The following is a 21,207-nucleotide window of genomic DNA, read 5'->3' on the forward strand; positions in this document are numbered from 1 at the left end:
ACGAGGACGGCTGTGCGAGTCTCCAACCGAAAGAATTGGATCCACTCTCTGCACTGTAGGAAGGTGCCGCCCGGATTGGTGGAACCTGCCGTGCTGACCGATCAACGAGAAATTTTGGCTGCAGAGACAGGCCGTGCTGCGGAGCCAAACGCCACTGAGGAGCTCTTTCCGGACCACGCGACTTCTGGAGGAAGGCGATATCATCTTCGACCAAGGAAGTGAGTTTTCCAGTACCGGGACATACTGTCAGAACGGCCCTTGGGTTAGTGAAACGGAGAGCCAATGAAGCAAGGGGGGGGGGATCAGCCCTGCATTAGTGTAGCGACACCCGTCTTGGCCCGCTGGTGAAGAAATCAACCGCTGCCCAAGGGGAAGAGTTCTGACAGACTTTTAGTTTCAGGAAGATATTGGGTTTTATTTTTGCTTTGATATGGAGAAAAAGAAAATCCTTTGTGCATTAGGGTTCATGTTGACAGTAGCCATTGTTGGGATAACCACATGGTTTGTGGAGGATGTAACTCCCGCTCGGAAGATTCTTGTGTTGACAACTCCGGTGCCTGAGGAGCACTACTTTTATACATTACCGTATCAAGAGTTGAAGCATCGACAATCTTACTTGAATAACACTTTCATCCAGATGCTGCATCATACCCACGTTGCTACGAATGCTACGAACTGTTGGATATGTGGGATGATGCCAGCTCATCAGAAGAAAGGAGGAACGCCATTTATACCACTTCCTTTCTCTCATAATGGCTCTTGTAGAGCATGGTATACTTTGCTTTTTGCCACTCGGAAACCGACAGTGGGACGATTGCTTTTTAGACTTAATAAAGAATGCCATCAAGACAAAAATGGGTATCCACAAGCGAACGGGACAATTTGGGAGTGGGAAGAGTACCGACCAGACAATGAATCAATTCCCTACATCTTCACGAACACAAGAGACACTGTGGGAAAAGACAAATTTGTGATCCAAGTAGCACAGGCTCAAGCGGACCTGTGTGTCCAGAGTGTGGGTTTCATCCCTGTTGGTGTTAGTGATTGCATTACTGTTTTGAATATTGATGGGTTGAACAATAGTACCTTCTTGGCCTCCCATAATACGTATTTTGTGTGTGGAAATAAAGGTTATTACCGTCTGCCGGCTGGGTGGTCTGGGGTATGCTATGTATCATTTCTATTACCTCCTGTATTCCTAGCACCCGCATCTTATCACAAGGATCTGAAATTATTGAATAATGTGACTGTAAATAGGTATAAACGTACTTTATCAATTGACGATGTAGATCAGACCGATACCAGTCTGCAGCAGTATATTGATTTTAACTTAGGACTGTTTTTCTTTGTTGGAGCTGCCCTGAACAGTAGGAAGATCCGAAGGTTAACAAGAGTGGTAGAAGCTGTGACAAATCAGACTGCTGCTGCTCTTGGGAATCTTACGGAGGAATTGCAGATTACTAGAATTGTTGCATTGCAGAATCGTATGGTGTTAGACGTTATGCTAGCTGACAGAGGAGGAGCATGTAAAATTATTGGAAGTAGCTGTTGTGTGTTTATTCCTGATCATACGCCATCAGTTTATAATGCCATCAATAAACTGCATAAAATTGCAGCTGAGATCCATACAGAGAACGGCACTTGGTCCTTTTCTGGATGGTTTTGGGCGTTAATTACCGCGTGGGGATGGAAGGTTCTAACTGGTCTCTGCATTATTGTAGCGGTTCTGTTTTCATGCTGTATCTGTATTCAATGTGGTCCCTTGCTCTGCTCATTATGTGTATCATTTTGTATCCCTGATAAGAAAGCTATTGCCGATGTTGCCCACCAAAAACGTTTAGCTAAAGAAGTTGAAGAAATGATGACAATTGACATATATGATGATTATCCTAACAAACCGGATGTCTTCAGTAAATGCTGAAAGGGTCGTCTGTTGTAAATTGAAACAACGATGTGATTAAGCATTTACTAAAGACATTAATTCCCCTTTTATAGATCGTGTTTTCTCTGTTATGTTGACCGAAGCTTGGACTCCATTTTGTATTGTCATGCTTCCACGTGTTCCCCACGAGAAGAGTCCAACCTCTGTGTTAGTTGCTCTTGCAATCTGCCTAGTAACAGTCTATAAATAGCTCCTTTGTCCATCTGGCACATGCCCAGACTTGACCACATCTGTTATCAGTTAGCCTTGCTTGACCATGTTTTCGCGGGCTCAAGGAGTGCGTTAGCTCCGCCCACATATTGATTCAGTATCGAAAATGACCATAAATGGTAATGTTCCTCGACTTCATGTTGTATCCACCCACTTATGAGCCCCTCTATTGTGTATAAAAGGGGACCATGTACGTAAGTTCTGTGTGCTACTCTATGCAATACTGAAGAGTGTTGTGTGGATTGTAGGACCGCCCTTAAGGGTTAATAAATGCTGTTTTTGTACTTTACAGTTTCCGTGCCAACTTCCTTATAGATTCCATTACAGGAGAGCGAACCCTTGTGTCCTGCGGGCCTAGCTGGGGCCTGTATTCATCACCAAGACCGCCCTCCTTGCTACCACCAACGACATCTGCATGCTCCTCGACCAGGGCCACATAGCGACCCTCATCCTGCTAGACCTCTCTAAGCCAGACTCCATGACATCAGTGTACAGGGAACCACCCTTGACTGGATCTGCTCCTTTCTCGCCGGCAGAACCCAAAGGATAAGACTCCCACCCTTCCTCTCCGAACCCACAGAAATCAACTGCGGAGTACCCCAAGGATCATTGCTCAGCCCCACGCTCTTCAACTTCTACATGGCCCCCCTCACAGCCATCATCGGACAGCATGGACTCCGCATAGTATCCTACGCAGACGAGACCCAGCTCATCCTCTCCCTCACAAAGAACCCCAAAGGCACCAGACTCACCTTCCAGGAAGGAATGAAAGATGTCGCAGCCTGGATGAGCAGCAGCTGCCTAAAGCTGAACTCAGAGAAGGCAGAGGTCCTCGTCCTTGGACCCTCCCCCACCACTTGGGACAACACCTGGTGGCCCCCCGCCCTCGGATGCCCACCCACCCCTACCGACCATGCCTGGAACCACTGCATCATCCTCGACTCCTCCCTCACCATGACTCGCCAGATCAATGCCATCGTCTCCACCTGCATTAACTCCTTCTGCATCCTCCACAAGACCTTCAAGTGGATTCCACCCGAAGCCAGAAAGACTGTCACCCAGGCACTCATAACCAGCAGACTGGACTACAGAAACGCCCTCGACAAATCCCTGCTACATAAACTCCAGACTATCCAGAACAGCGGAGCCAGACTCGTGCTTGGCACCCCAGGACATGAGCACATGACCCAACACCTGCAAGACCTCCACTGGCTTCCCGTCGAGAAGAGAGTAACCTTCAAGCTACTCACCCACGCCTTCAAATCACTCCACAACATTGGACCCAAATACCTCAACGAAAGAGTCTCTTTCCACGTACCCAAAAGAAACCTCCACTCAGCCAACCTCGCCCTGGCAGAAACCCTGCACATCCGCAGAACCAGAGCCGGTGGAAGAGCCTTCTCCTACATCGCTGCCAAGACCTGGAATGAACTCCCAGTCAACATCAGATGCTTCTCTACTCTGCACACCTCCAGGAAGAGCATCAAGACGTGGCTTTTCAGATAACGAGGAGCTGCACTCCCCCCCCCGTGCCTTGAGACCCTTACAGGTGAGTAGCGTGCTTTAAAATTCCATGATTGATTGACTGACACTGTACCTGCTGAATGCTCAACAAAACCTCCCTCTCCCTTGATCTTTGAGGCACACTTGTGCCTCTGCATTGTTCAACTGTTACACCCTCACCAAGTAGTACATCTATTTCAACCCTATGAGATGATTTGAAGCGCCCATGTGATTGTAAGTCTTCACTAAACTCATAAACATAAAAGAAAAACCATTTCCCGTACCCTTAACTCAAATAAACCCTCTACATCTGCAAACACCGCTCATAAAATGTATTTTTGTGTACCTGTGTCATAGGTCACGTAAAACGTAATCATCAACTGTATTTTACTGAAAAGCAGGTATTAAAATGCCTAGTCGACGTGGCAGTGTACCACTGCATTCAGCCTGCAATGGAAGGAATGGATGGCTACTTAAGTGGGTGGCACAATAGGTGCCGCAGGCCCACTGATAGCATTTAATTTACAGGCCCGGGGTATATGATATACCACTCTACAAGGGACCTACAAGTAAATCAAATATGGCAATTAGGTATATATCACTCAAACCATTTTTAAGGGAGTGAGCACAAGCACTTTAGCACTGGTTAGCAGTGGTAAACTGTGCAGAGTACTAAGGCTAACAAAAACAAACTTAGCAAAATTGGAGGCACACAGGCAAAATGCTTTGGAGAAGACAACACTAAGGCTGACCGGTCTAATTGTGTGATATTTGGATGCTTTAACCTATTATAAAGCAACACTGACATTCACTAATCGCCCTTGAACACACCTTTACTTTACAATGATACAAATTTGTCTATGAAACCCCAATTAGGGGCTATAATTTCATCTTACTTCTCACAACTTTGCAAAATCAGAAAGATTGGTAAACTTCTTTCCTTCGAGGGTCTTACACAGGTTATTATTGCACTGGTCATCTCAAGGTTAGACAATGCAAATTCCCTCTACTTTGGCGTTAATAAGGGATTGAACCGCAAAATTCAATTAGTACAAAACCAGGCAGCCAGGCTAATATTCCTACAAGTTCGGAATTGCCACATCAACTTCCTGATAAGAAAATTGCACTGGCTGCCAGTAAAATGGGCTTCATCTTCAAGGCCGGCTGCATTATCTTTAAATCATTACAGAGTAGCAGACCTGCTTTCATTCCAGCCCTATTCAAAAATACACACCCACCCGTAATCTGAGATCTATGCACTCGGACCTTCTCATCAACCCCTCATTTGAAGAAAAACAAAGCTTGGCTGTTCCAGATTCTCTGTATTTGCACCCGCATCTGGAACGCCCTCCCATCTGATAGTCTGTCTCCTATTATTCTAAATTCAGGAAACTCATTAAAACTTGGCTTTTTAGACTGACATATGATTAAATGGTATGTTATGCGCAATGTTTCTGTTGCCTCAGCTCCATGAAACCGCCGGGTAAACGTACGCTTTACAAAGTAACATAGCATAACATTGCTGTCATGATAACATGTTTTTGGACTTATGTTTTTTGTTTAGAAATTAAAGAGCTGCACAAAGGCCTTCCTAAAGCTGCAACAAAAAACACTCGCCTTTTTCTATGTATTGCTGCTTTTGCCACATTATTTTTCAACAACCCTTACAATTTTCTTGATAACCAACGCTACAAATTACTACCATCTATCCCGCCCTAAACCATTTGCTTTGCACCCACTATGCTCTTTCCAGTAACACTAAATTTATCAAAAATAGCAAATAACCATTTTCAACCTGGTCTTCTGTGCAAGCACTAGCATAAGAAATGATTACCATCCTGTTACAACTAACACTCTTGCAAAATATCAGATGTTACTTGCTGCCTGTACCACTGTAGTTGTTGCCTACAAAATGATAGCATCTGTGTTCATTCACATCTGATTTGAAATATTGTGGTGCACATTTATCTAACCTTGAAAAATTCCCTAATAGGCTATCTGTTTGTGTTGCATTCATTTACACCAACATTACTATGGCACTGCTGCAATCTAACTAACTTTCATATAATTGTTTTCTTACAGAGAAATGTTTAGGAATTGACGCATTATACCACACCTACCTCTATTTTTCTTGTTTCCACCTTCGCTTGATTTTTTTGTATACTACTTTTCCATTGGCAACCTGCAACCAGCGCAAACACTGTAGGGAAATAGCCCTGATTTAAACTCCCACATCTTGCTCATAGCACAGAAAAATAACTGGTGCATCCCTGCATATCAGCAGGGATGCACCAGTTATTGTGCGCCACAGCTCCGCCACCATGGATGCGCCGCATTTACAATGCGGCGCACCATGGGGCAAAAACGACACAACGGCACAGATGCGTGACGCATCTGTGGTAAAAGTGGCGCATTGCTGAAGTTGCGTCGCAGCTCCAGCAATGCTCTTGGGGGCCCTATCTTGTTAATGCTGCGTCAATCCTTACGCCTGCTTCAGGCAGGCGCAGGGTTTTGACGCAGCATGGGCCTAAACGTGACTTAGGGAAATCTTGCAGATTTCACTCAGCCACTTTTAGGAGGCGTTCCTGCGCCGGAACACCCCCCCTGCTCAGGAACACCTACATGTGGCGCAGGGCTGTACAACGTGACGCATCTCCCAGATGTGTCACTTTGTAAGTACCCCGCACCATGCCGCAGGATTTGCGCCGCCGCTGCGTCACAAAAGTGACGCAACGGTGGCGTAAATGAGGCGCAAGGGGCTTGTAAATCTGCCCCACAGTATTTCATACACTGCTTTTGACAAAATCATTATACAATGTTTAATCAACAATACATCCTTCCATTGCTGGCACACATTATCCTAGGTGGGGTCGCATTGGATGGTAGTTTGAACAAAATAATCTACTATGGTGCACTGCTACATGCCGCAAATGTTTACAACCTACAGTGTAAACCTAATTGTCTGATTCCTTCTCATGACATTATTCTGTGATGATACAGCTTACCTTTGCAAATGCAGTCTTTCCCACAACAGAGCTCATGTCACAGCTTCCAAATTATTATAGTTTAAGATGTTTCTTCAATATAGCAATTTCTTTCTATGATTGTCAGGGGCACTACACACGCTCGTCCTAATAATCACTCAAAGTCAAACCACTAACAATGCTTGTTACCTGCGGGTCCCCTAAAATGGATATTCCAAGAGTCAGTTTCCTTCTTTGCCCACCGCTCAGGCTGGCTGCTCTTACATCCTGAATGTTGGTGATATCCAAGCCATTAAGAACGTTTTGCACCTGCAATAGTAAGTACAAGAAAAAGTTAATAAAATGACTGTATCATAGGCGTGACTATAATTATGACTAAGGCATTGCTCTGGAATTCCTTGACTGGGGTTTGCTGCAATGGTGCTGAATTTTGAAGCAAGTAAAATGTGAATAATGTGGCATGTAATAGAAATTAAAGGAAATGTATGTGACACCCTCTGTGGCAGTAAAACTAATGATTTTGGGCGATTTACAACCTCAAAATACCAGCAGTCCTAGATTGTATGCCTAGGATTTAGCTACATTCTTTATTTATTTTGTAAAGCTATAACTGGGTGGCTTAAAGACCATTATAGACAAGCTTTTAGAATACATAGTGTAAATCAAATAACAATCAATGCATAAAGACCTTTAATTCATTTGGATAGGGAAGAATAGTTGGTGCAAGTCTAATTGTTTCAGGTTGTGGCGGTTAAGACGCAGGACGAACACATGCAGCTGTTCAACACAAGGGAGGAAAGCAGTGAGTTGGAACATAACGAGGTGGAGCACAGCAGAATGGAGGTTAGCGGTCATGATCCAAGCCCCTGCAGACTGAAGTAGGGAATGAGGACAGCTGTTGAACTGGCCAGGTGTTTGTGTCCCGTCCCACGTAGCTACACTGCCCAGCACCCCGCCACCCTTCACTCCCCTCATGGAGGATCACCTGACGGAGAGTTCTGTAGGGGTCGGTAGAGGAGAGGTGGTGGTGCCCGTAGTTGGAGGTGCTGAGTATGGTGATGGCAGTGGCGTGTGGTGTGTGCTCCGACTTGCTCTTGCCGGCTGGCAGCTCAGTGCTGTTTGCCACTGGCGACCTAGATCCGTTCTGTGCCACCCTGCTGCTTTGTGTCATGTGTCCTGCATTGGTCGGTACCCCGTGAGCAGATTAATACCGCATTGAAACCACCAAGAAAATAAATGGGGGGGGCTTCCAGGAAACCCCTTTGAGTAAGTGGCAGCTTCAAAACCTGCATATTACAGGCATCCAAACCACTACAATTATTACAACTGGCTCAAATTCGTGCCACGAGAAAAGTTAATCTGAGCTCTTCTTCCAACCACAATACACATCAAGAGGAAGACAAGATACCTTAAACCATGGCAACATGCTTAGAATATGAAGAGATCTACAACAACTGACAATAGATAAATCCTACAACATAAATGCAAGTGAATTTTTACCAATACTGGGCTTGCAGTGCATGGAGTCCATGCTGGTCACATTTGCCTCAAATGTATTCATGCAGAGAGTTTATTGTCAGAGAGAGAAACTCAAGGACTGGGAGGGGGGGGGTTAAGGTCAAAATATTTAATAGCTTCACATATCTACCCGCATTGATCAACACGCTTAGGAAGGACTCTTGTGCCCAAAAGGATCCACAGAGAACAATAACAAATATTGGTCTGCCATGAACAAAGCCAAAAGAGGTGCCTTAATTTAGTCTCCAAAACCTAACTGGTGCCAAACTGACCATGGTAAAGAGTGGACCTTGGCTAGGATCAAGCAATCCTGCAAACCAGCTCAACATCATGGATGGAAACAGTATCAACAATGTTCAAGATTTGACTTGGCTCCCCTGTGGTACGCTTTCCTGTACACTCACCTGATTAGGGACCCCCAAAGAGTCATTAAACTCAATTAAATCTGCAAAGCAGTTTGAAGTCCCCCTCAACATCTGTCCCTGGAATGTGGCTGGCCTGCACTGGAAACTGGACAACACAGATTTTTGTTGTTTTACAAGAAACCTGGTCTGGAGCGTCAATCCCCATTGTTGGCTTTCCAGAAATCTTCAGCCCTGCAAGCAAGTCTGCCTCAAAAGGGCATATCAAGGGAAGGCTAGCTATGTACTTAATTACTGATGCATCTTTTAGCATCAAGGTTCTCCTTGTACAAGAATCCAGGTTACAGGCTGTGATAGGTACCTTTTGGACTGATGGACAGAACCTGCCCTTAATTATAGTAAAAGTCTATATAACCCTAAGATATAAAGCGAAGAATGCACTGCTAAACAAATGCAGCACACCGTGGCCAATTTAAGAAACAGCCTTCCGAATGCACAAATGCTAATCACTGGGACTTTTAAGCTGAACCTCCTTCAAAGGTATCTAAATGATAAACACACTTTCTCTCAGGAGTTTGTTTGGAACATTCCTGTTAGACCTGGCAATTCTTGGCATGGTTACCCCAGACTTTTTTCCTCTACCTCCTCTATTTTTTTGATGCTGTGATGGATTTCGTTTTACTGGCTTAGATGCCTTGGGCACTTTGCCACTGCTGATCAGTGTCATAGTGCAAGTTCTCCCTATATAAAGTGTTATGTTAATTGGTTGTCCATAATTGGTATGTTTGTCTTATTAGTAAAGCTCCTAGTAAAGTGCACTATGTGTGCCAGGGCTGGTGATGCAAATGCTACTAGTGGGCCTGCAGCACTAATTGTGCCACCCACACAAGTAGCCCTAAAAAGAGATCTCAGGCCAACCACTCCCGTGCCTGCACGCAGTTTGTTAACCCGTTCGTTGCGCCCGTAGGCCAACGGCCGTCGCAAGCACTACCTTGGTAGTGCTGTGCACGTCCGTTGGCCGACGCGGCCCCGCCCACTCAATGGAATGCCCCACACCACGGCGGAATTACCGCCACGGTAAACGGGTTAACTGCCTTGTTGTCCTGACAAGTGCACCCAGCTGCCAGGCCTTACCCTTCCCTTTATATGCACATCAGACACCCCTATAGTAGGCCCAAGGTACCCCCCTGGGCATGGCATAGTGTATGTGAAAGGTAGGACATGTACTGAGGTGGGTACCATGTCCTGACAGTGAAATACTGCCAAATTTGTTTTTCACTGCTGCAAGGCCATCTTGCCCATTGGACAGAATGGGGAATGCTGGGTCCTATGTTTCCAGCATATCTTCCCGTAGGCATAAGATGGAGAGATGAAGTTTAGTGTGCCTGAATTCAGAATTTGATAACACATCTTTCTATGAAGATGGATTTTAAATTGTGTGTTTAGAAATTGAACTTTCAGGAGTGGCTGGGGTCTTGTTCTAACCATCCTGTGTGTCACTGCCTGGGTGTGTATTGACTGTCTGGGTTTGGATGTGACCAGGTCTGGGGAGTGTCCTGACACCAGAGAGGGGTAGGTGAGAGAGCACAGGCTGGCCTGCATTTGGTGTAGTGGGAGGAGTAGCCCCTTTGGTGTGAAGAGGCCTGTGCTACTGCCACAAAGGAATGTCTCCACCTCCTACAGAGTGTCTGAGGCCCAGACCCTCACTATCAAAGAAAGAAGGTGTGCACTGGCAGGAAGGCACCCAGAACTGGTTTGGACCGGGCTCAGAGCCCCCCTGAACACAAAGACCTGAAAGGCATTTAGGGGTATAAATGTAAGAGCGAAAACCCCTGAACTCAAGACTGCAATCCAGACTGAAAAAGGATGGAAACTACTTTGTGATCAAGAGGAACCTCTGACAAAGGAGAACAGCTGAAGAGACTGAAGAGAAGGACTGCTCTTGCTGTGTGTTCTGGGGCTGGCCTGCAGTTTGCTGAATTGACTAAGGAGAGGACTAGGGACTTTGCTGTGTGCTGTGTCCCCCTGCTTGAGAGGACTTTGCTGTGTGCTGTGTCCTGAAGTAACTTTTCTCCAAGGGCCCGAGGAGAGCTGGTCCCCTGTTGTGGAAACTCAGGAACATCGAAGTTTCCAACTGTGTCTCAGCAACGCTTGGTGCGTGTGCTTTTTCAAGCCTGAGACTGCCGTGTGGTCTGTGGTGCTGTTTACATGGTGACCTGTGACTGCATTGCCCCCGCAGCGTGAAACATCGTCCACACTGCTGCATTGCTGTTTGCGGCTCGAGCCGTCATCGTAACTGAGGCTGTGAGTGAGGATCGCCGCCACCGGCCTGAGCCGCAATGTGCTAAAGGATTTCTCAAAGCTAAGGAAGCTGCAAGGTGAAAGGGATCGTGATCGTTGCTAGCCAAGAGGAATCTGCCCAAGATCGTCAACGAAGGAGAAGGCAGCGTCGTAACTTGTCCGGCTACTACGTCGCCTAGCAACGGAGCTGCAACGTCATCGGGGCCGCCCAGCATGACGTCCGACGAGCGTATAGAGAGAGAGCGAGGCAGCGCACCCCCCAGGTAAGGCTTGTACTCCAGTTGGGAGCAGCAAGCATGTGTTTAGCCTGGGAAGGCGTGCAGGAGGAGTACAGGAGTGCTATGATCTCTCTCCCACTGCACCGCGTTAGACGCGCTGAGTCCCCGGGTGGCCCGTACCTGCCCAGCAGTACCGGGGCCACCTCTTTAAGCATAAGACCGTTGTCTCTGCTGTTGGGTCCTAGTGGTGCCTGAGTTGACTGCTCAGATTGACGAACCGCATTATTCTTGCATTACGAACTGCCAGATTCTTGCAATACGAATTGCCTGATTCTTGCATTACGAACTGCCTTATTCTTGCATTACGAACTGCCTGATTCTTGCATTACGAACTGCATTATTCCTTGCATTAAGAATTGCCTGATTCTTGCATTATGAACCGCATTATTCCTGCATTACGAATTGCATTATTCTTGCATTACGAACTGCGTTATTCCTGCGTTACGAACTGCATTAGTACTTGCATTAAGGACTGTCTTATTACTACATTACGTACTGCATTACGAACTGCATAGCATTGCATTAGGACTACACAAGATCATCCTGAATTGCTCATTAATACCGCACAAACGTACAAGTGATTGTTGGCCTAATAACCGGCAAAGTGAAATATTACGAATACACATATGTTAGATCTTTATCGTTTGGTCTCATCGTATCCCTTTTGATAAAGATACCGCTATTTTTATAAAACCTGAGTGGTGTCCATTTGTGGTGTTATCACTGTGTTACTGGGAGTGTGGTTGCAAATACTTTACACATTGCCTTGGAGATAAGCATGGCTGCTCGTGCCAAGCTACCGGGGGGGAGCAGGGGTTATATGAGAGTGTGTCCCTTCTTTCCCTGACTAGAAGCAAGGGTCCCTATTTGGACTAAGGTACCTACCTCAGCCAACTAGAGACCCCCAGTTCTAACAATTCCTTACTAGGAACTCCCCTCAAGCAGGTGCAGAGACATATTGGGTGAACAAACAGTCAATGCACTTTAGGTAGTAGGCCTGAGAGCTTTAAAAGGATGTGATAGCAGGGATATTCCCCCGCATGGACTCATTCTTTGGAAAAATCTAATTCCATAATTTATTACAGAATGGGCAGTTTGGCATTTGACAGCATACTGAGAAACATCCTGCACATTTACAAAGAGCAGGCCCCTTACTCCCAGTGACCAGTAGACACTGGACCATAAGTATGAGTGAAAAATACAGCCATTGTTTAAAATGAGAGAAATCTAAAGTGCAGAAAAATGTTCCATATTATGAAAATGTTTCTGCACTTCAACCTCTTTGGTGCGTTTGTTGACCATTGGCTGACATACGCATTACCTCCCCAGTGCGTGGAATGGCCACTGGCCAACACCAGGGAGGGCCAATTAGGATTCCCTGGTGCTTGCACCAGAGGATTCCTTTTTGAAAGGAAACGGGTGAGTAGACACGGAATCACTTCCACGTCAACCCCCATCCCCTATGATCTGTGACGTCAGCATGCTGCGAGCTGTGCTGACGTCACAAACCGCTTTGGTTTTTTGGCTGCCTCCCCATGTTTGCGGGAGGCATCACTGGAAAGGGGAGAGTCCCCACTTTCCATTGATGCCTCTCACACACCAATTCTTGCTCGTAGACTGTGGCATGCTGCAATCCATGAGCAGGAATCCCACTAGGCCAAGTGGGTTCTTCATGGGAGGCCAGTCCTCATGGTACTAGGCTGCCACCCTCCCTCCCTGGGAGGCAATGTTTTAAAATAAATCTGTGGACTTTAAAATACATTTAAAAAATCAAATAAGCAGGGTGTTGGCCCTTGCACAGATGGGCTGGCCACCTGTGGGGGCTAAATGATTTTTATACATGTAAGGTTTCACTGAGGGCTGCGAACGACCCCACAGAGAAAGCACACATGTATAAAAAAATGTATTTACATATCTATAGTTTCTCTCTCATATATATACATATATATATATGAGAGAAAAAATATATATATAGTGTGTGTGTGTGTATATATATGTATAAGTTGTGGTACTGAAAATTCTGGACCCGTGTTATAAACATTCTCGCATCATGACGATTTTGGTATCAGCAGACCGAGAATGATTAGAATACTATACACAATTATTTTCGTCATATTCGGGTGACGAAATCACCCTGAAATCAGAGTTTCCGTCCTGAACCCTCGGGTTCCATTTTGAAACTCCAGCCATTTTGTGATTGCCCTCACATAGGCCACTGACTAAAGCCATCTAATAGTCTAAAGGACACGTACAGCTTTGCTGACTCCTCTGTGACCTGTGACCTGGGCAAGCTGACTCCACTGCCTGAAGCCAAACCTGTTCGACCAGTTCCTTTCCCAGTGGCCGAATGAGATTAGTATCAAGGCACAACATATCATAAAACCTTTCATCACACACAAACCCTGCCTAATCTTACATACACCTGTCCCTGTTTCTTTCTTTATGACTTGCTTTACGAGGAGGAGGTGCCCGTTTTTATTGGGGGCCCGTCGATATCGGATGAAAGTACTAAGCCTCGCTGGGTAATTGATTGAGGGCTGAACAAACTGAAATATGGGCTTGTCATCATGACTCTGCTTTTTCTTTGTAGTGAAAATATGTGAATGGTCAACTGTAAAATAAGGAATGTTTGCCTAAAGCATAATATTTTGTATAAAAGAGAAGGCTGGCTTTGTAAGTTTGAGCAGTCTCCTGAGAATATACACCGTGTTGTACTTCTAGGATACCTGTTACTGGTTGCAGCCAATAAATACGATCTTTGACTTCACCAAGAAGACTCTGTGTTTCTGTAGTCTGAAACAGGAAGAACTCGAAGTCTTCGGGTGTGTTCCCTGGCACCGCTGGGTTCTGAAAAACCCAGTACTTCAATTGGCGCCCTACGTGGGGCGATTTCAGCGGTACCGGTCCAAGCCAGAGGTTCGTGAGGAGCTTCGTGTGAAAATTCTGGAGGAAGGCCGCCACTTCATCGACCCCTGTATGTCGACGTGGTCCGAAAGTCTTTGCTGCGAAGTTCCCTGCTTCCCGACGGCTACGAAGGACTGCTGCCCTGACTATCGCCCTGTTTTGGACCCTTGATGATTGGTAGAGCGAAACGATAGACGAGTCTTCTGGTGACGTCATCGATACCTCAGTTAAGTATAAGTGGAGCGTCTCCCAGTCCTTAGTTTGGTTCTTAGTTTGGTATTCCCTTGGGATCTTTGATTTGGAACTTGCAAGTACCAAAGCCGAGGGACTCGTGTATTCACGAGACTATCGTATTCGATAATCCTTTGAAGTTTGAAGCTAGACTAGAGAGCGAAGATGCCTGGTCTTAGCAGACTTGGAAATTTGTTTTGTCTTGGTTGTAATAGGGATTCCCGATTGGAGGACTCGTGTCCGGTTCCTCCGATTGGAACTCCAACCTATGAACTATATGTGAAACATGGCGTAGGCCCCATCACATATAATGAAGTATGGATCCGATACACCAGGAAAGATGGTGTTTTAAAATGGCCCCAATATGGTAGTTTTGACACAGAGATTCTGGATAATCTGGAGGTTAAACTTTTTAAGAAGAAAGCCCGGCTGGCGATGTTTGACTCTTTCCGCTTATGGCGTAAAGAAGCCTAACAGAAGGAAATTAAATTAGCAAAGAGAAATAAGAGAGAAAAGGGTATCTCGATAATGCAAGCTGCTATGCAGTTTAAAGATAATGAAGAAGAACAGATGAGTGAGCAGTTGCACAGGCAACGTAAAATGGTGATCGATAAATGTTATCCAGTTTTGCCGCTTCTTCAGCAAGATGCAGCAAAAGAAATTGAGAAAGATCCTTTAATGTCACACTTGTTGAGTTCACCACCCCCTTATGCGCAGAGTGCTACAGCACCACCGCAACCTTTAGTTGTGCAACCCCCAAATATTGTGCCTCAGGTTCTTCCACAGCCGCCAGTTCCTCTTCAGTTGGCTCCTACTCCTATGGCGCAGCCCTCTCAAGGGCCGCCGACTTCGCTACCTGCTTCATCTGAACTTTCTACGACTTTGTCTGCCTCTTCTAGTGGTCTTCCTGATACTGCCTCTGCGTCTGCATCTGCGTCTGCCTTGCCTCCCTCTGTTTTTTCTCCTGTTCTCTTGTCAACTTCTCCTTCTATCCAACAGAAAATGACTGATACTGTTGCTAGCATTATATTTCCTCTCTTCGGGTCAGCTGGTGTGACCCCTAATTCGGAAAGTAAGCAGTCGCGTAGTCAACTGCCTGATTCGAGAGAGAGAGAGAGAAGCGTTTGACCATATGGCGCGTAAATGGGTTACTTTCCCTTTTAAATATGATGTAGAGTCTGTTATGAATGTCTTCCGTCAATGGGAAGCACCGAAACAAAGATACGTTTTTGAGAAAATGTGTGCTTTCCTTTGTGAGGAATTGGAAGATAATGGGTTAGAAACAAATCCGCCTGAGTTGTGCCGTGTACGGTTTGAGTTGAGAAAGCAGTTGCGACGCTGTTGTCCTTTAGGAATAAGGATCTTTCCCAGTCACTGTTTGAACATGACTCCTCAGTTAGGAAAAAAGTGCGACAGTACCCAATGAGAGAAGTCCCTCCGGTATGGAAAGACGCCGTTGCGGCTGATGCCGTTAATAACATTGTTGCTGCTCCAGCTCATTTTCAGCGTGTTTGGGTACATGTTCCTTGGAAGCGAGCTGAAGTTTTAGCCCTTAAGCAGACTTTGCCTGACCCCCGTAAAAACCCTGCAGGGTATTATAAGGAATTATCACAGACTGCAGACTCATGCATTATGAGTTTAGCCGACATAGACATGTTATTTGGGAATGTTGTTCCACAACCTTTGTGGGGATTGATTCGCCATACAGATCATGCGCAAGAGTTAGGTGACACATGGGCTAATATTAGTACTGCAAATGATAGACAAGTTGGTGGTGCCAAGCCTGAGCCTTTGGTAGCAGAACTTCCTGCTAGGATCATTACTTACATGAAGACTTTAATGCCTGCGATGCGTGTGAATTGGGATAAATTGTCTGCGTGTAAGCAGAAGAAAGATGAAACAGTGTCTGATTTCTTCACTAGGTTTGAAGAAACGTTTATCGACCACAGTGGTCAAGATATGAGTACAGAAGGTGGTCAACGGTTGTTCGTTGACAAATTTGTGCACAATTTGCTTCCCGAGCTGTGTAAGAAATTGAAAGATTCAGAGAGTTCTTGGGCCGTTTCCTCTTCAGCACAAATATTGGCTACTGCACAGTACTACGAAAATAGGGATAAAGATGAGAAGGATAGAGCAGAAAAGAAAACTAAAGAATTGAAGACGAAGGTTCTTTTACAACAGGCGTATCCGCCACGTGGTGGTCAGAGTAACTATCAGCAGCCTCAACAGTTTCAGAGAAACTCGCAAAGGTTCGAGTATTCTCAACCACGTGCTCCTGTAGGTCCCAATCAGTGTTCATATTGTAAAGAAGAGGGTCATTTCAAGTATAGTTGTCCTATTTTGTTACAGCATACGAATGGTGCTTCTGGCGCAAGAGGTCGAGGTGTTCAACAAGCTCCTAGAGGTAGAGGACGTGGAAGTTTACCGCAGAACGCGCGTTCCTTGCCGTCTCAGAATTCAATGAATAGTTTTGACTAGCAAAATAACGCGTCTGGTAGGACGGCTCAGTACTATGCTGATGACTACTATGCAGAAGATGAGAATATGGAAGGTAATGATTGCTAGGACAGCCATAGACAAAGAGAGGAAGTTGTTTCAGTTCCAGTAGCTCAGAGTGGACCTTATGTTAAGGTGATTACATCAGGTGTGTCAGAGCCTTTTCTGTTGGATACTGGTGCCACAAAGAGTTCTATTATGCACTCAAAACTCCCTGGCGCACCTTTGTCTGGCGAGATGAATGTTTCAGTAGGTTTTTCTGGCGCCCCGGTTAGAAACCCAATTTCTAGTCCTATGTCCCTTTCTGTTGGACCTTGTGAATTGGAAGCACCCCTTATTCTGACGACAGGTTGTGGTGAAAACTTGTTAGGATTGGATTTGTTGAAAAGATTGTATGCGACATTATATTGTTCTCCTTCGGGAGTACAACTTACACTGGGTAGGAAAGTGATCTCTCCAATGTATTTGTCGAAGGATAAACTTCCGATAGAATTGTCGTTTCTTCCTGATATTCTTTGGGCTACTGGTCCTAATGATGTGGGTCTTTTGGAAATACCGCCATATGTTGTGACATTGAAAGCCAATGTTAAATTGCCACGCATTCCCCAATACAAGATCTCTAGTGAAGGTGAAAAAGCGTTACTAGCAATCATCTATGATTTGATTGAAAAAGATGTAATTGAAGAGACAAGAGGCAACGTTTGTAATATTCCTGTTCTGCCTGTTTTGAAACGTACTGACCCTTCTCAGCCACCTGTTAACAGGTTCGTGATTGATCTTAGAGAGGTCAATATAATAGTTGTGCCACAGTTTCCAGTTGCTCCTGATATCACTGCCCTATTGACTATGATTCCAGCTTCCGCCACCTGGTTCTCGGTGATTGACTTGAAGAATGCTTTCTTCAGCATCCCGATTGCCGAGGAGAGCAGGGATATTTTTGTCTTCAGTTTAGGAGGCCGAAGCTTCCGCTTCAAACGCGCTCCGCAAGGCTACTGTGAAAGTCCATCAATATATATTCAGGCTTTAAAAACACAACTTGATGCAATTGTTTTACCTGATGGCGCTACCCTTATTCAGTACGTCGATGACTTGCTAATCGCTACAGATACTAAAAAGATTTGTAAAGAAGCCACCTTGTCGTTGTTGCGTCATTTGTCTGATTTAAATCACAAAGTGTCACTTTCAAAACTGCAATATTGTCGACAAGAAGTGACCTACTTAGGTCATCTCTTATCGAAGGAGGGAAGGAAACTGACCCCAGAAAGAATTCAGGCAATTGCAAAATTGAGTGTGCCAAGGACACAGAGAGAAGTACGTACTTTCTTGGGCATTACATCATACTGCAGGCAGTGGATACCAAATTTTTCTTTGCTGGCCAAACCTTTGGTAGCTTTGACCTGTAAAGATACACCGAATCCCGTTCCATGGTCTGAAGATAGTCAGAAAAGTTTTTCCGAATTGCGTAATGCATTGTGTTCGGCTCCTGTGTTGGGTACCCCCGACTACAGTAACCCCTTTACACTGTATGTCCATGAGAAAGAGGGTTGTGCATTGTCAGTGCTGACACAGTCTTTTGGAGACAAGCAGCGTCCGTGCGCGTATTTTTCGTCGACTTTGGGTCCCGTAGCTAAAGCATTGCCGAGTTGCTTGAGAGCCACAGCGGCAGCAGCTGTTTCTATTCGACAGTCTGCTGTGTTAGTGATGAATAATATGTTGATTGTGATGGTTCCACATGCAGTGGACATGTTGTTAAACAGGACCAAGACACAGCACTTAACTAGTGCTCGATTGTCAGGTTACGAGTTGACACTGTTAGCGATTCATGTGCACATAAAGAGGTGCAATACGTTGAATCCAGCCACATTATTGCCAATTCCAGTAGAGACAGATGATGTTGAACAGCATGACTGTTTTCTCAGGACAGAAGAAGAAATGAAAGAGAGAGTAGATCTTAAAGATACTCCTCTTGTAAAGTGTGATGGTACCTTATGGGTGGATGGTTCATGCTTCAAGCTTCCGAATGGTGATACGACTGCAGCATATGCTGTCACGACTTTGCATACGGTTGTTGAAGCTGCACGTATACCACATAATTCAGCTCAAGCAGCAGAGTTGATTGCACTTACGAGAGAGTGTGTGTTATCGAAAGGAATGAAGGTGACCATATATACTGACAGCCAGTACGCGTTTGGTGTGGCTCATAGTTTTGGAAAGAACGTGGGTTCCTGACTTCGCATGGAGCTAAGATTCAGCATGGTCAGTTGGTGAATGAGCTTCTCGAGTCACTGACCTTGCCATTACAAGTTGCGATTGTGAAATGCAGTGCACACAAGAAGGTTACTGATGATGTTGGTCGTGGCATGCATTTGCTGACGAAATTGCAAAAGAAACAGCAAAAGATGTGGTGAATCGAATGTATGTTGCAGGCCCTGCAAGATGGGTTGGTGACGTTGGAATGTGTGAAGATACGATAGAGAGTGTGAAGTCTCTTCAAGCTGAAGCTTCAGAGAAAGAGTTGAGTGTGTGGAGAGAAAGTACGGGTAAATTGGATGAAAATGGTTGTTGGGTTGACTTGTCAGAACATCAGCGATGGTTGTTACCCGATGCGTATGTGCTTGCAGTGGTGACAATGGCTCATGGAATGGCCCATATCAGTGTGAAAGGGATTTGTAAGTTGTTGGCTCCAGTATGGCAAAATGCTGGAATCCCTAAATGTGCAGAGAATGTGGTCAAGAATTGCATGGTGTGTCTGAAATATAATCCTGGTAGGGGAACCCCAACTCCAGCTGGTCATTTTGCGCCTCCAATGTATCCATTCGAGGTTTTGCAGCTAGATTTCATCCACATGGAAAGGTGCAACAATTTGAAATACGTACTCGTTGTTTGTGCCTTTTTAAGATGGATAGAAGCATATCCCTTAAAAGACAACACTGCCTTATCCACGGGGGGCGCTAGGTGGCGCTAAACCAAGATGGCGGCACTGTAGTGAGGATCCTGCCCGACCGGGCACTTTCACCATCCTGCATGCTATCCTTACCGCAACATTAAGCCTAAAAACCTCACCATTATGCCTGCAAGAATCTGCTGACTGCAGCGGTGTAACGATCGGCGCGCTCGCACATCGGTGAGCCGAGATACTTGCTGCTGATCCGTTGGGCGGTGAGCGGTGTCGGTGGGAGACCTGAGGCCCGTCGGCGTGTACACGCTAAGAAACCCCGAGGCCTTGGGGCCTGCTATGAGCTGCGGACGCGGCGGCCCGTGGGGAACGCCGAGACCCGGGAGAGGGCACGTCGGCCCCCCTCGTTGAGACCTCACCTACTTGACACCGGGGTAAGCGGAGCGAGGAAGGTGTACACTCCGGGGACCCTGACCGGCCGCTGACTGCCGCCTGGGCTGCGGCTGCTCAGGGCTGCCGCCCCGTCCCGGGGGCGCTGTTTGTGCCGGAGAGCAGCGTTGCATGCCTCGTTGTGGCCTGGCCAGACATCGCGACTTCTCTGTGCTTCAAACTGCCCTGCGCTCTGGGGGAGAGGCCCGCTGACCCGCTGTGGCCTGATACAGGCTGGGAGGAGCTGCGGCACCCCCGGGCACCGGGGCTGAGATGCGCTTTGGGCCGTGACTGGACGCCGCGCTCTAACTGCCCTCTGGGGGTCCCGCTGAACGCTTGGAGCGCTCTATCGCCCTCCGCCTTGGGAGACTGTTGGCGCCACCCTTGACACCGGCGGACATTTTAGGGTCTCCATCACGGCAATTTGACTGAGCTCCAGCGGCATCTCCCTAGCCTGGCTTGGCTTCTACGGTGAAGAAAAAGCAGTAAGGAGCCACTGCGGGACCTCCAGGTACATGTTGATTGCCTTACTCTTTACTGCGGCCTAAGCGAGCATAACCACCACCCTAATGTTGCCTCTACCGTGAGGTGGTTGCGCCAAGACTGCTGGCTGGTCCGGTTGCCTGGGGCTGTGGCTGAGGCCTTACTGCAGACTGTTGGGATCGGCCCACCTCCCCGCCGTCCTTGGCACCCACGCCGCTTGCGGCCTGGCTCTTACCTCGTGGACGGAGGTCGCTGAGAGGGGACGACTCCGTCATTGATCTTGTCGGCCGGCTGGTCTGTGCCCCGCCTGCGCCGCGTGCTTTCCACGATCCTTGCGGCACTCCCTGACATCTCTCTACATCGCTCTCACTTGTGTGGCTGATACAGCCCTGGGTTGGAACCTACCCGGACCGGGGAGATTCGCCCTCCTGCCGCCCGCCAGTTGATTGAAAGCCGGGCTCTGTCTCCAGCTGGACTGTTGTCGGGGAGTGTCGGTGAACGGACCCCCTTCACGTCCCGGCCGGCCTTGCCCCTCCGGATTGGATCGTGGGCGATACGCTGGATTGCCCCCTGACCGCGCCATGGGCCGCAGCGACACTCGCCAGTCCAGGCTACCATTCGAGACCAAGAAAAACCCCCCGCCGACGCCCGGCACGGAGGGCGGATCTTC

General features: G+C 46.7%; 1 protein-coding gene across 5 annotated transcripts in view; it reads right to left on the reverse strand.

Annotated features, from left to right (window-relative positions):
• The window catches only part of LOC146810317 (ATP-binding cassette sub-family A member 10-like), a 1,555,322-nt gene that overhangs the window by 851,732 nt on the left and 682,383 nt on the right, over positions 1–21,207 (reverse strand). For all 5 annotated transcript variants that reach the window (XM_085617313.1, XM_085617310.1, XM_085617311.1 and 2 more), the window contains one exon: positions 6,829–6,948. In XM_085617313.1, coding sequence (XP_085473439.1) covers positions 6,829–6,948 — 120 coding nt within the window. The remainder of the gene's footprint in view (positions 1–6,828; positions 6,949–21,207) is intronic.

This window comes from Triturus cristatus, chromosome 7 (assembly GCF_964204655.1).
Source record: "Triturus cristatus chromosome 7, aTriCri1.1, whole genome shotgun sequence".
NCBI classification, from domain to species: Eukaryota; Metazoa; Chordata; class Amphibia; order Caudata; family Salamandridae; genus Triturus; species Triturus cristatus.